The 14,568-nt window shown below is 47.4% G+C and overlaps 1 protein-coding gene across 1 annotated transcript; it reads right to left on the bottom strand.

Annotated features, from left to right (window-relative positions):
- Window positions 1–13,027: 13,027 nt before the first annotated feature.
- Window positions 13,028–14,355, bottom strand: Pou4f3 (POU class 4 homeobox 3). The gene is made up of 2 exons (XM_075968756.1): window positions 14,236–14,355; window positions 13,028–13,924 (listed from the first exon to the last, which is right to left on the bottom strand). Exons 1-2 carry the CDS (start codon window positions 14,353–14,355, stop codon window positions 13,028–13,030), a joined length of 1,017 nt encoding a protein of 338 aa, XP_075824871.1.
- Window positions 14,356–14,568: the final 213 nt, after the last annotated feature.

Below are 14,568 nucleotides of genomic sequence, written 5' to 3' on the forward strand. Positions count from 1 at the left end.
CATATAGCCACCATCGGGAACAAATGAGCTGAAAACTTGTCAGTAAGCCACAGCCACATGGTGCTACACAGATTAATAGAAATGGGTTAAATTTAAGATGTAAGAGATAGCCAATAAGAAGGTAGAACTAATAGGCCAAACAGTGATTTAATTAATATAGTTTCTGTGTGGTTATTTTGGGGCTGAGCAGCTGGGAACAAACAAGCAGCCTCTTACAACATAAATGGTCACAGAGTATATGCAATAAAAATGGTTGGAAGAAAACATTCAGGTTTCCTCACGATAGTGCAGTAGCCTCAACCTTGAGGGGAGACAGGGGATGACAGCTGATTCAGATTCGGGGTTCTCACTGGCCTCGTTTGCATCATTAGTAGACTATTTCCTATCACTATGACCCTGGACCCCTTACCCATGGTAAGTCATATCACCTCTCTATGGCTTTGCTAATAGGCTTTATTTTGAAGAGTAACCCTAAGTGTGCAGCATCTGCAGCAGGGTTTTCTGTTTTAGATGCCCCCAGCTGGCAGCATTCACCATTCAAGACCTCACTGAAAAGGGTAGTCAGGGTACTCAGTGTCTGAGGCTTCTGAAAAATCCCTGTTTGTATAGACATAAAATAAATAGTACAAATTCCAAGCTGTGTGTTTGTTGGTTTAATTAAGCTTATCTTTTGTGTCTCTATTTGCTTAGAGCTTAGAGCTTTCTACATGGCCCACTACCTCTAGAATACTCCCAGACCCACACGAAAATGCAACAGGTACTAACCTTCCTAAGCATCAAATCTGGCCAGGAGAAAGGAGAGAGGGCTGCATACCGTGATGCACACCTTTAATCTCAGCAGAGGCAAACAGAAGCAAATGGATCTCTGGAGTCTAAGGAGACAGGAGAAAGACCTTCAAAACTGGGGTGGGGGAAATGCTCGGGACGGCACTCAAGGCCTTTCCCATGCTAGACGAGCGCTCAACCACTCAGCTACCTTCTAGCTTTTGTTTTTCACAACCTATTTAGAGAAGGATCTCAGTGCTGTCCAGGCTGCCCGTGAACTCATACTCCAGGTTAGAGAGGCCTTAAACTTTTCATCCAGCCTTAAGGACCCTCTTGGCTCCATTATAGACCTGAGTCACCAAGGCTGTCTCCTTTTTTTTTTCCTATAGGAGAAGAAAATATCACACCAACAAGCAATGACAGCCAATTCAGAAAGAAAGGCAGCCAATTCAGTCTCCTCCCTACAGACTTTTTAATAACAACTCCATGGCTTCCTGTACTAACACTACAAACAGGCAAGTGTTCTGGAGTTTCCTAGCCCACTTCATTACTAGAGAACCAAGTTTAATGCCTAATCAGTAGTATTTTGTTATTCCAAAAACAAACACAAAGATTAATAATACTTAACCAATATTTATGTTCCTCAGTACTTCAAGAAGTACATGCTCCGGATTCGACAGCACTTTTACATTATCACCAGGAGAAACTGAGAGTGACCTGGTGGAAATTCTGCAACCTCGGCTCTCAGGTCAAGTGATGCCCTCTCATCCGGCCGCACATCTAACTCTAGCATCTTTCCCACACATCCCAGGACTCACCGGCTCTGTACGGGACTGCTCTGCTCTGCTCTGCGAGTCATAGCTCAGCTTAACCTTGATGACTGACAGGATCTTCTTCCATGACTGCAGTTGAAATATTTTCTCTGTGTGGCTTTTTAATTCCTACCTAATTGCGGCCCCCAGGAACCCCAGTGAACAAGAGTAAACCTTCTTTCCCATAAAAACTCTTCTGATCTCACCTTTGAAAGCATTGTCTATTTTCTTCCACAGAAGCACAGTGGCAAACCCAGAAAACTACAGGAAGACAGAGCAGCTCACAAACTGACTTGGTTTCAAATGTTTGTTAAATATCTAGTCTTCCAAAGTAATCACTAAGAGGTGTTTTTTGTTGTTGTTGTTGCTGCTGCTGTTTGGGGTTTTTTTGTTTATTTATTAGCTTTTTTGTGGTTTTATTGTTGTTGTTGATTTTTTGTTTTGTTTTAACACAAGCAATAGATCTTCCATATCTATGGGGCTTAAATCCACAGATACAACCAAGAAGATGGTGTATTTGAACCGGGCATATATATACCTTGCCCTTTCTCTGAAGAATACAGCCTGGGGAGATGGCTCAGGTGATAAGGCATTTACCATGCAATCATGAGGACCAGCGTGGTATGGAGCAGTTCATCTGTAATCCCAGTGCTCAGGAGGCAGAGATGGGATCCCCCCAGCTGGTGAGCCACACTAGCTGAGTCAGCAGTAAAGGGAAAGTGATGGAAGAAGAGGTCCAAAGTCAACCTCTGGCTTCCATGTGTGCACTCTAACACTTGAACACACATGCATACACCACAAACAAGAGGCGCAATATATTTTTTTTAAAAAGGACACAATTGGACTGGTTAATTTTTATGGTAAACTTGACACAAACTAGAGTGACCTGGGGAAAGGGTCTCAATTGTGGGACTGCCCAGACTAGATTGGTTTATGGCTCTGTCTCTGGGAAATTGTGTTCATTTGATGAATGGTGTAGTAGGGTTCAGCACACTGTAGGAGGCACCATAGCTAGGTAGGTGAATTTGGCTGGATAAGAAAGCTGACAGAACATGGGCCATGGAGAGCAAGCCAATAAGTCACATTTCTCTGTGGTCTCTTCTTCAATTCCTGCATCTAGGTTCCTGCCTTGAGTTCCTTCATTGAGTTCCTGCATCCAGGTTCCTGCCTTGAGTTCCTTCCTTGAGTTCCTGCATCCAGGTTCCTGCCTTGAGTTCCTGCTCTGAATTTTCTTGGTGTGCTATTTGGAAGTGTAAGCTGTAATACACCCTTTCCTCCCTGAGTAGTTTCAGGACTTGGTAGTAATCACAGCCACAGAAAGCAAACAAGGACAACAATGCAATAATAATTTGCATAGTATTTACAATGCAGCATGGAGTATATGTAATCTGATGATAACATAAAGTACAAAGGATGATGTGTGCTGATTCATGTAAGTACTGTTTGATTTCAAATGAATGACATGATGCTTTCAAATTTTAGTATTGTTCAGGTGTCTGTAATCCATTCCCTGCTGCTCCAAAGAGGATGATATTAACTAATGTGTACTTGGGTCTAATTTTTACCCTAGTAGCAAAAAGGTTACACTAGTTAATATTTTGTTCTTGTGGACCAGCTATTAGTGTATAGGACGCCACAACAGCTCACTTTATTGACACACAGTAGTCTATAAACTAGGAGCTGAGTATTGTGCCCACCTCAATTTTTAAGCTGAACCTTTAATCCCCAATGTGATGGCATCTGTAGTGGGCCTCAAGGATGTAATTAGGACAGGAAAATGGCTTTCACAATGATTATTAGCACTTTATATTAAATGAGACATATAGAGGCTGGGGAGGTAGCCAGAGGTCAAGAGCACCTGCTGCTCTTGTGGAGACCTAGATGTGGTGTCCAAAACTCACATTGTGTGGCTCACAACCATCTGTAACTCCAGAGGATCCAATGTCCCCTTCTGATCTTTAAGGACACCTGCACACATGTGGTACATATTGGTACATATATATACATTCAGCGTCCTGGGAAGGGGAGGGAAGAGGGAAGGAAGTGAGTAGGTAATGTCTCTATCACATGGTCCCAGAAGTCTGAAAACTAGAAACCCCGGGACATGGCACACTTGATAGCCCTTTCATTCAGATTACTGCCTGTTTGTTCGTTTTAAGAATGTGGCCTGACCTCTTACAGATGAAAATTTAGTTTCCTCCAAGAGAATCTCACTGGAGAAACAAGCTACTCTTCAGGGTAGGCTGCATGCCCAGCAGTAGAAAACCCACAGAAAGGGAACTTAACGGCATCTTTGGAGGTTTCCTGTCTTTCTTTTACTTCTATCTTTTTTTAATGTTTATATTTTTTCTTCTTTTTACCCTGCAGGTCCTTTGCATATATGTCATGGCTTTTAGTTCAGTGTTTTTATGGGATTCCTGCGTGTGTGAACAAATGGGTCTCCGTTTCTTGTGCCTTCCCTTGGGCTCTTTTTCTTTTGTTTGTTTTGTTTGCTTGGTTTGTTCAATCTGATGTGTTAGGTTTTGTTTTTATTTTAATCCCATAAAAGCTCATTTGTTTTTTAATGAGAGACAGAAAGGGATCTGGATGGGAGGGGAAGAGAGGAAGAGTTGAGAGGAGTAGAGGGAGGGGAAACCATAATCAGGATATATTATGTGAGAAAAAAAAATTTGATAAAAAGAAAAAAAAAGAATGTGGCTTGGGGAGGGGAGGGTGTTACAGAGATGGCTCAGTGTTTAAGAATACTTGTTGCTCTTCCAGAGGATTTAAGTTCATTTCCTAGGACCCATGTCAGGCAACACACAATTGCCTATAACTACAGCTCCCGGGGGATTCAACACCTCTGCGCTCACATTTACACACACAATATACACACACAATAAAAATAAATCTTTTTTAAAAGCATGCTTTAAATTTTTATTTTAAAGATGGCATTCAGTTCTAGGGCTGAAACAATCCTTCTGCCTCATCCTCCCAAGGAGTGGGATTAAAGCCCCACCAGCCTAATTTTGATTATTGCTCTAAGGGAAAAGAAAAAGAAAAAAGAGAAAAGACAGAAAGACAGAAAAGAAGCCAAAATGCATGTGAAAAATAAATTATATCAAACCATATTCACAGAGCACAAGGGTGTGCTGGCTGCTCCAGGAAGCCCCTGCCACCACCCAGCCCTTGGTTTTAGAAGACTAGAGGAAGGACATTGCCAGTTTGAAATCTCCACTCTGGCTGCTGGCAATACCAGATCCCCAAGGCCTTTCCCAAACCTGTGGCTTAGAAGACTAAGTTCCGCCCTGAAAACTCATTTTGCATTTGGAGCCTTTGCTGGCAATTCTCTCTCTGCCCAGCTAGCTTTTCCTTTCACCTTTGGTGAGCTTCTTCCCTGTTTGCTAAACTGATTTCAGGGTTTGGAGGCATTTATATAGTCACATACAAGGAGATATAACTCACTAGTCTAAGGCTCTACCGTGGTGAAGGATGAAAAGGAAAAGAAAGGAATGACTGCTCCTAGATGTGATTGGGGGGGGGGGGGGACTTTACTGTAGATAAAAGGGAGAACGGTAGCCAGAGGCAGGGACATCTGGGAGAACAGAGTGTGAACAGGACCCTGAGTCGGGCCACGCATGGAGAAGTGGGAGGGGAGGGGGCGAGCCAGACCAAGAGGCAGGAGAGTAAAGGGTAGACCGGAATAGAGCAGGTAGCCAAAATGGCTGGATGACGTAGGGAAGGGCAGCCTAAGACTGGAGCGTTTAGGGGAGGGGCACGCAGCCTCAGTAGGGACTGAGGGCTGCTGGGAAAACCTGGCTGCCAGGTGAGCTTTGATATGTTAAATAGGTGCCTCAGCCGTCCTTTCCAGGAATGCTGGAGGTCCGTGGTTGAACGACTTTAAGAAACTGGGAAGTTATTTGAGTTTACAAAGGTGTCTTTTAAATATCTGGAGGAGACAGCATTTTCCTCACTATCTTAGGGGATCTTGTGACTCTTCACAAAAATCAAACTATTATCTAGTTCAGTTACTTCAGGTTTAAACCTCTGGGGAAACCGAGGCATTGGGGCATCAATAGACTTGTCCAGGTCAAGCTGAAGAGAAAAAGCCTGGAAGTCAGTTTTTTGCGAAAACCCCAGGTTCTTTCGCACCACACCAATGCCGGTGTAGTGTGGTGTGTTCATTGGAGATGATTCCGTTTCTGTCATTTAATTCTTCTGGGAGATATTGAAGGTGCTGTCTGGGGTTTGGGCCAACCAATATTGAACAAACCTTTGCAACCAAGAATTGGACAAATCTTTTCTCCTTTAGATTGATTTCCTAAAGTTAGGTTAGTATCTGTCATTGCAGTGAGAAATGAAAACCAAAGGGCACTCTGAATATCTTCCAGCAGAAAATCAAGACGGCCACCCGAGAGTGCTCTTCCATTTCTCCCCGCGCCTGTGTGCTCAGCGGCACTTTTTTCAGCACGGTGCTCAATGTCTCCCCCTGACCCATACATAATAGCTGTGCACGTCAAGGAAAAACTCATCTCACTGAAGGAACGGGCTCACTTGGAGGGGGGCAAAACAATTAAGATTTATTTTTAAGGTAATTTAATAAAACTGATTTCTGCCATGTGTCCCCACCTCTGTAGTCCCAGCATCTGGAAAGTGGAAGAAGGGGTTCGGAAGTTCAAGGTCTACCTCAGCCACTTACTAAGGAGAGGCCTGGGGATAAGGTAGGAGTGGGGGTGGGGATGGAAAATGGAGAAAGGGAAAGGAGAGAAAGGAAGGGGGAGAGGAAAGGAGGAAAAGGGACGGGAAAGAAATACAGAAGGGAAGAGAGAGAAGAGAAAAGAGGAGAGGAGAAGAGAAGAGAAGGGCAGAGAAGAGAAGAGAAGAGAAGAGAAGAGAAGAGAAGAGAAGAGAAGAGAAGAGAAGAGAAGAGAGGAAAAGGATCGCTTCTACCTATCTCATTTTGCAGGTGAGGGAACTCAAATGCCAAGGATGGGAGAGAGAGTACAGCCTCCCACTAAGGTTGCTTGCTGTGTGTCTCAGACCAGGGCTCTTCCTTCAGGAGACACAAATTCTGGAGTGACTTTTGTCTAAATGTCTGCTAATTGCTATTGCTAATTGCTGTTTTGTTGTTGTTGTTATTATTATTATTATTAGATCGAGACATTTTTTAGCATATTTGAATAAAACTGACCTCTCCTCACTCTGATCTTCTGTGCTAATAATTGTACCCTTTTTTATTCATTCAATTACAAGCACATTGACAGGAGACATTTATATGAGGCAGCTTAAACCCCAGCTAATGGAGTACCTAATGACTAATTGATCAGATCCCAGCCCAGAGAGCAGCTCTGAGTGGCCTAAAGGAATTTATGCAATTAGTTTAGGTTTGGTAGAAATTGAGTGCATACGAAAGTAAGCTTTTTATGGTTCTGATTTATGAGAGTTGGACGCCAACTCGATCTGCCGAGAGCTGGGGCTGCCTGGCAAAGCCTCGGGTATGGGGAGAGGTAGGGATTTGGATCCGGACACGTCTTGGAGTAAGGAGGACAGGAGCGAGAAGGTGAGATTCCACCAGACCATAAAACTATGGCGGGCGATGCCTCCCGCCAGCAATTCAAAATGGAACCCTAAGGGCCAACGAAGACCAACAGAAAGCTGGGTTACCCAGGGGTGAACGGTTGGAATTCTTGTGCTTGAAATCCTAGAGATCAAAAATCTTTGCAATATTTAATAATAGTGGAATGAAAGGAGACCAAAAACAAGAGTCAGCAAGGTGTTCGTCTAGTTTTTCCTACACAGACCAGACGACAGCTGAGCTGAGGCCCGGCGCTGCTTCGAGGCCAAGCGGCTGCGGGATCTCTTTGGAAGGACCGAGGCTTCTCGGGGTCAGAAGCCCAGGGGCTCCGAGTGGCCGAGGGGAAGCCCCTCCGGAGGCGCCCATGACCCTCGACCCTAGGGGGAGTCCCGGGAGCCGGGCTGCCGAGGAAGCAGCGTCCAGGGCGGAGGGAAACCTGACCTGATTGGAAAGTAGCGATCGAACCGGAGGCTAATTCGCCTGCGGGGCCCTTGTGGGCTCCGACTGCCGCCCGGGCGGGTGCTCCGAGGCGCCCGGGGGATCTGGCCCAGGGCAGTCTCCGGCTGGTGTCTGCCGGGCGTGGGGATGGGAGTGGGGGGAGGAACACCGGGAATGCAGAACGATTGCACAGGGACCACCGGCCGTCTGTCGGAGCTGAGAGTTGGCGACGTAGGGCGGCGCAGGGGAGCCCAGAGTACTCAGCACCGCAAGTCTCACTCCTCACCCCCTCTCTGCGGGGCCACCTTCCCAGCCCGCCCTCCTTCCCAGACCCAGCCCGGGTTGGGGCCCGCACAGGGGACAGAAAGGGCAAAGAAATTTAGCCAGATCTCTCCGCCAAACTGCTATATTCATTTTGTCTCTGTGCTCTTATCTGTAAAATGTGGTCTGAAGTTATACTGACGACTACACCTATTATTCTGGAGTTTGGGAGTGAGAAGTCCCAGGGCGACCGTCAGACCCTGCTTTAAAAGGGGAGGGGCACTTGCCAAACAAGGCCCTCAGGGCTCCATCCCCAGTATACGTCCCTCCCCCTTCAGCAGCCCGTCCAACCGTCAGTTCTCCGCATGGTGTGTAGGAACTAGAAAATGAGTTCCGGTAAAATGTATAAACCAGCCAGGTATACAGGAAACACTTCATATATTTTAGATACAATCGTTGTTCAGTCATTCTGGAGGCATCTGTGTGGAAGGCTCGCTGTGTGTAGGAGGCTTGCGGTGTACGAGAGCCCTTGGGAAGAAGAAGTAAAGCCCCACTGAGAAGCTAGCTCTCCCAGAGCGTATTTACTTCAATGTAAATACAAGATGTTTTCTGGGAGCACCGAGGACTAGCAAGAGCAGAGTAGCTAAGGGTTCAAGGGCACCTTTTCCGGATAGTTCAAAGTCTGGACCACAGATCTCTGTATATTCTCAGGAGGTTCCCAGAGAGTAAACTCATCTTCTCTGTAGCTTCGACCCCACTGGGTATAAAGCAAGTTAATTGATACTTTCCGTGTTGACACACAGCAAATTCAGAGGTGCAACTTCCCTCATTTTAAACTGGACCAGTCTGGGGCTCTCAAAGGGGAAATATTGAGCAAGCCTTGAATTTGCCTCACAACACTCTGACTTTTCTGTTTTAAAGAGACAATATTCCTCAATGCCTGCCAAGAGTCATGACCCTGCTTGGGGTAATGTGATCCCGTTTAATCATCAGAGTCATCCTGAGAGTTTTTCTTTTCATATGTTCTGACTTTCCATTCATCAAAGGCACAGAGGGTCTGAGAATTATGAAAGAGAGGACCAGTTACTCTGCCCTTGGTCTGCCGAGAGCAAGAAAATCAGGAACCCCAGCAGAAGTCCAAGCCAAGGGATGGCCAGGCATTGGGGGCAAGGCAGAGCAAGGCTGACGTCATTCTCTGACCCTTCTTAACTCCTCCCCTTTCCAGGGCTCTACGTCACAGGCACACTTCCTTGAAGTCACGATTGCCATTGGGAAAGGCACAACCTCTTCTATTTCAGGAGGAAAGAACCTGGCCACCTTTGAATGGACCCAGCACAACCGTCTTTACCTCGAACTGAGTGCCCAGGAGTCTGTCTCCCTGTTGACTCTGTTTTTAACTTGAGATGTTTTCACTTCACAAAGTCAAACTTTCATTTATTCAACAGATGTCTATTGACTAGGTCATGATCAGACCTGGGTATTAGGTAAGAAAAACTGAACAAAACAGACATGTTCTGGTACACGGAGAAAACCACTAGCCAGAGACCACACAGCTAAGGAACCCAGGACTCCTGCCTTCCACTTCTGCAGTCAGTCAGTGTTTGCCTGATCCTGTCCACTTAAGGCCCCAAACGCCTTTTGCCAGACCGCAAGGGCACTCAAAGCCCACCCCCACCCCCTGCAGAGTCGTCCTGCCCCCCCCCCCCCAAGCCTTCTATACAAACAGCCTTAGCTGTTTGGCCTCACTTTCTTTTTTACACGACCTAAGAACTCCAGCTAGGTCTTAAATGTTGCAAGCTGGTGAGATTTAAAAACAGAAAAACCCGCTCTAGAAACATGCTCTGGAAATCACCCTCAAATTACTTTTCAAAGTAATAGTCATCGCCAACAAACGCTAAGTAGTGATGCGACTTTCCCAGGGTCACAGTGTTAGGAAATGGCCTACTGATGATGCAAACTAGACAAGGGAGAACCCCGAATCTGCTGTCACCTCCTCCCCGCAAGGTCTGTACCTCCACCGGACAGTGCCAGAGGCCGCTGCACTATCCTGGGGAAACCACATCTCCCCTGGCTTCCTGGGCAAGCCAAAGGGGAGAGCCAGCGGCGCCTGCCCGGCGCACTCAACAATAGGGAGAGGGTGGGGCGCTTTGCAGACAGGGCTCAGCTCCCGCCCGCAGGCAGAAGCTGATCGAAAGACTTCAACCGAGGCCGGCGCAGCAACGCCAAGAGGAGCAGAAGAAGCACAGTTCGAACTCTTAACCCAGTGCAGTTCAGACAGGCAGCTTCTGTCTGGCTCTCCAAAAGTCTCCCAAACTTTTGCGGTGGTTAATATTTTAAAAGTTAATTAAATAACAGCAGGGAACTTTTCGAAAAGTTGATGAATATCGGGATCTTTCTCGGGCCAAAAACAAAAGAAAAATTTCTCCTTCCTTCTTCCTTCCTTTCTTTCTTTCTTTCTTTCTTTCTTTCTTTCTTTCTTTCTTTCTTTCTTTCTTTTTTCTTTCTTTTTTTGAAGGCTCTTACCTGCAGGAAACCCAGCAGCCGGCAGAGGCGCGTCCTTCTGGAGCGCTTCGCTTCGGCGCGGGACGTTCTCAGCCACCTCGTCTACAGCCCGGCTGGGCTCCGGCCCTGTGTTTTATACCACTATAGGCAATTAATATTGCATCAGCCGTATTTTAAATTTTCAAAACCCACAATATAATGTAATGGCATAAGGGCATTTATTATTAAAGGACGCCGATGGAGAGGGAGGTGGAGGAATTGCTGGGGTTGTTCTGCAAGGCGGGTGCGAGGGGCTGAGGCCTGCGGAACTGGGGGCTATCCACAGTTTGCTTTTACAAAGGTGGAGAGGGGGGCAATGTGGCTACACTGGAACTCAGCATGGAACCGAAGCCTACTTTGTCTGATTTTGGGGCCAGAGGCAATGGGCTCAAGAGCTCATTGAAAACTACCGGGAAATGAGCAGACTACTCCTGGTCCTGTAACATTAATTTATAAACCACAAGCGTGTTTCTAAGGCTCAAACGCACATAAAAAGTTTCCACTCATATAGAGTGGAAAGAAAGAGGGATACTGGCATTCGTTGACATCTACTTGGTTGCAAAGCACTGATAGGTATTTTGCTACAGGCATCTCAGTCCCTCTGCAGAACAGCCAAGGCACACTATCCTGTGATAATCTTCAGGTGGCAATTCCCAATAAATTGAAGAAATTTGGGAAAGGCTCCAATATTCTGCCCAAACGATTGTTTTCCGCTTTCTTTGCCTATATCCCCTCATCTCTGCAGGTGTTTGAATGCTTTTTAAAAAGTATTTTGTTTCTTATAAAGTGCCAAGCAGCATCTACCAGATGCCTTCAATACAGTCTTACCCAGTCTCGACCGTAACAGCATTAGATAGCCGGCGGTAGAGGCACACCCTTTTAATCCCAGCACTCGGGAGGCAGAGGCAGGTGGATCTCTGTGAATTCAAGGCCAGCCTGGTCTACAGAGCGAGTTTCGGGACAGGCTCCAAAGTTACAGAGAAACCCTGTCTCAGAAAACAAAAAACCAACCAAACAAACAAAAACAAGATGAGATGGGTAATAGGTATTCATTCTGTAGACCAACATTTTAACCAGAAGACATAGGAAAGTTAGGAAACTAGCCCCAAGGTGGTTTAGCCTCTGAGTGACAGGATTGGAATCTGAACTCCCAATTACCCAGGCTTCCAAGTTTCCAAGTTCTGAGACTAGCCTGGCAGTTTGGCATCAACAAGTACGGAGGAAATTGCCTTTGAAGGCATCTGAAGTTCAGAGAGAAGCGGAATCCAGGTCGACCGTGTTTGAAGAGTGTGAAGTTGTTTGGGAAGACAGTAGAGAAGAGAGATTGTTCAATCCTTATAGGTTTTCATTCTACATTCTTTCCAAGTCTAGTTATCTTTGGCACCAGAGAAGGAAAACTACTGCAATTCAGGTTGAAAAATAAAGCATTTATTTTAGAAGTTAATATAAGGGATAAAGAGAAGAAACCCAATCTTTTATTTGTATCTATTCCAGAAATGAAACCGAAGGTCACACAGCAACACCCAAACTACAGGAAACAACGAGAAAAATAAAACACGAGAAAGCTGTGGCTGCAGCGAGAAGGATCCAGCTCTGTCTGTGGTCCTGCTCTTTCGTGACTTAAAACTATAAGTGAATGTCCACAGAGAGATACATAGGATGGGCAGGAAAAGTGGGGTTAAGTAAGTGATAAGAACCAATGCTGCCAACAGCCACAGTAATAAAAGTGCAACAGTTAGGTTTGTTGGAAGGATTTGCATATGATTCCAGAAGTTACAGTCACTCTGCAACGCTGGGTCACAGTCTGACGAGAGTTGCGAGCATACTCAGGGAGTCTCCAGTTGGTCTGGTCTGGAACCACCAACCAACCCCATCTCTCCAAAGGGCCATTATTCCTCAAATTCCAGGAGGTCAAGGAAGATAGCCGAGCTTAGTACTGACCTCTGCTCACCAACAGTCAAGACATCCCAAGTATTTTCAGTTACTGGGTTGGGCCCACCTTGCCTGGAATCCTCCCAATCACCAACAGACCAGAACTCCCATCTCCCCCCACATTAATCCATGCTAATTAATGAGAATGTACGTACGGTAAACCGACGGATACTATGGGTAGAATTTAGGCGCTGAAGGGAGTTTTTATAAGGCTATCCTTTGGAAACATACTTGTGTTTTATACACTCTAATAAATTAATCTCCATGTTTGTGTCCCGCTTAAATATCCATATTTTATATTATCTTCGCTGTTTTCCTTACCTTCGCCCTTGCCTAATGGCGCTTAGCAATGAAGTGTCTTTCCCCTTAGAGTCTGACAGTGGGATCAATTCACTAGCCCCTCAGCCTAGGGATAAAGGCCTGAGGTCCGGTGCTATCGCACGCGCAAGTTTCAGCACCGCGGACAGCACAAAGTCCTGCCAGGCCTTCCCTTTTTTTTTTCCTAGCGCCAGAACTTCATTTTGGTGGGAATAGAGAGGAAAGGGAGGAAGAGGTGGCCAGGAGGCAATTAAGCAGGACAAAGGGGCAAAGTTTGTGACTGGGGGGGGGGGGGAGCCTGACCTGCCAGGAAACACCCTGGAGTGTCCCATAAAGGTCCCTCCCATCAGAAGGGGGCGATGCCACTAGGCTCTCCAGGCTCCTCTGGATGCCGCACCCGCCACAGTCAGTGGACAGCTGAATACTTCATTCGTTTCTGTTTCTGTCTCTGGTTACAGAACCAGACCCTCACCACATTCTTTTTAAGGTCCAGTTTCTCAGCGATGGCTGCGATCTTCTCGGATGAAGGACGTGGCTGGATGGCAAAATAGGCTTCGAGTGAGCGCTTCTCTGGGGCAGCAATGGACGTGCGTTTGCGCTTCCTCTCACTGCCATTGAAGAGCTCTGGCTTGCTGTTCTTCTCTCGGTAGGCGGCCTCCGCCTCCTCCAGCCAGGCCTGGAGGACAGGCTTGAGCGCGATCATGTTGTTGTGCGACAGGGTAAGAGATTCGAACCTGCAGATGGTGCTCTGACTGAGCGAACCCACGCCAGGGATCTTGAGATTGGCTAAAGCTGCGCCCACGTCCGCCTGGGTTACCCCCAACTTGATGCGCCTCTGCTTGAAGCGCTCGGCGAAGGCTTCCAGCTCTCGAGGGTCTGACTCCACATCGCTGAGACACGCAGGCATGGCACTGTGAGGCGCTACGGCATGCGGGTGACTCATGCCCATGGCCTGGTGCAAGTGGCCCATGGCACCTAGATGGTGTGGGTGAATCTGCGCAGGCATCACCGAGTGCTCCGGGGCCCCCAGGCCGCTCACGCTCAGCGTGGGAGAGATGTGCTCCAATAAGTCGCCCTCGAGGCCCTGATGCACCGCGTGATGAGGGTGCGAGGTGAGTGCAGCCGGGTGGGAGATGGGCACCGTGGGCGAGGTGGACGTGCAGGGCACGCTGCTCATGGTATGGTAGGTGGCGTCGGGCTTGAACGGATGGTTCTTGCCGTGGGAGACGATATCCACAGCCGCCAGAGCTTCCGCGCGTGCCAGCAGGCTCTCATCAAAGCTTCCAAATATATTACCCTGCAGCTGCAAGCGAGAAGGCGCACAGCACGGTCAGTAGGGAATACTGTCAACTCAGGATTAAAACACATTTTCAAGCAACCGAGATGCCTCTCCTCAAAGCCCAGGTCATAAAAATTAATACGGAGGCAGCCTCTCTGTTGGAACAGACGTGTGGATCAGAGACATGAATGAGAGAGAGCGCCGCGAGAGAGCGCGGGGGAGACAAGGCGAGGGGTTCAGACAGCGGCGATTGTTCTGGGCGACATGAAAAAAACATGAAGCTAGTGCCTGTCAAAAAATGTGCCTTAGAGCGGTAATTATGCTCCGCTACGTACCTGCGGGGCTGGGAGACAAACTCGGCGCATGGCCTCAGAGCCGGAGTGCAGGCTGGAGAATTTGGGTTCTTGCAGCACGGGGTGCATTCCGAAAGGCTGCTTGGCGTTCATGGCCATCATCTTCGGGAGTCTGACAGGGAGGCAGCGGGGGACATGGAATCAGGCTAGTCTTGCTGGCTCTCCGAGCTCCAAGTGAGCGCCGCTCAGCGCCCGCGCTCCCCTCGTTCTCTCGCTTGCTGCCTCCCCTCTCCCCCACCTGCTTCTTCACTCATCTTACAAGCAGCCTGCCAGGAAGGGCTTGAGCACGCGCAGGCGTGCACACGCGCCCGGGAC

The sequence above is a fragment of the Microtus pennsylvanicus genome, chromosome 4, assembly GCF_037038515.1.
Source record: "Microtus pennsylvanicus isolate mMicPen1 chromosome 4, mMicPen1.hap1, whole genome shotgun sequence".
NCBI classification, from domain to species: domain Eukaryota; kingdom Metazoa; phylum Chordata; class Mammalia; order Rodentia; family Cricetidae; genus Microtus; species Microtus pennsylvanicus.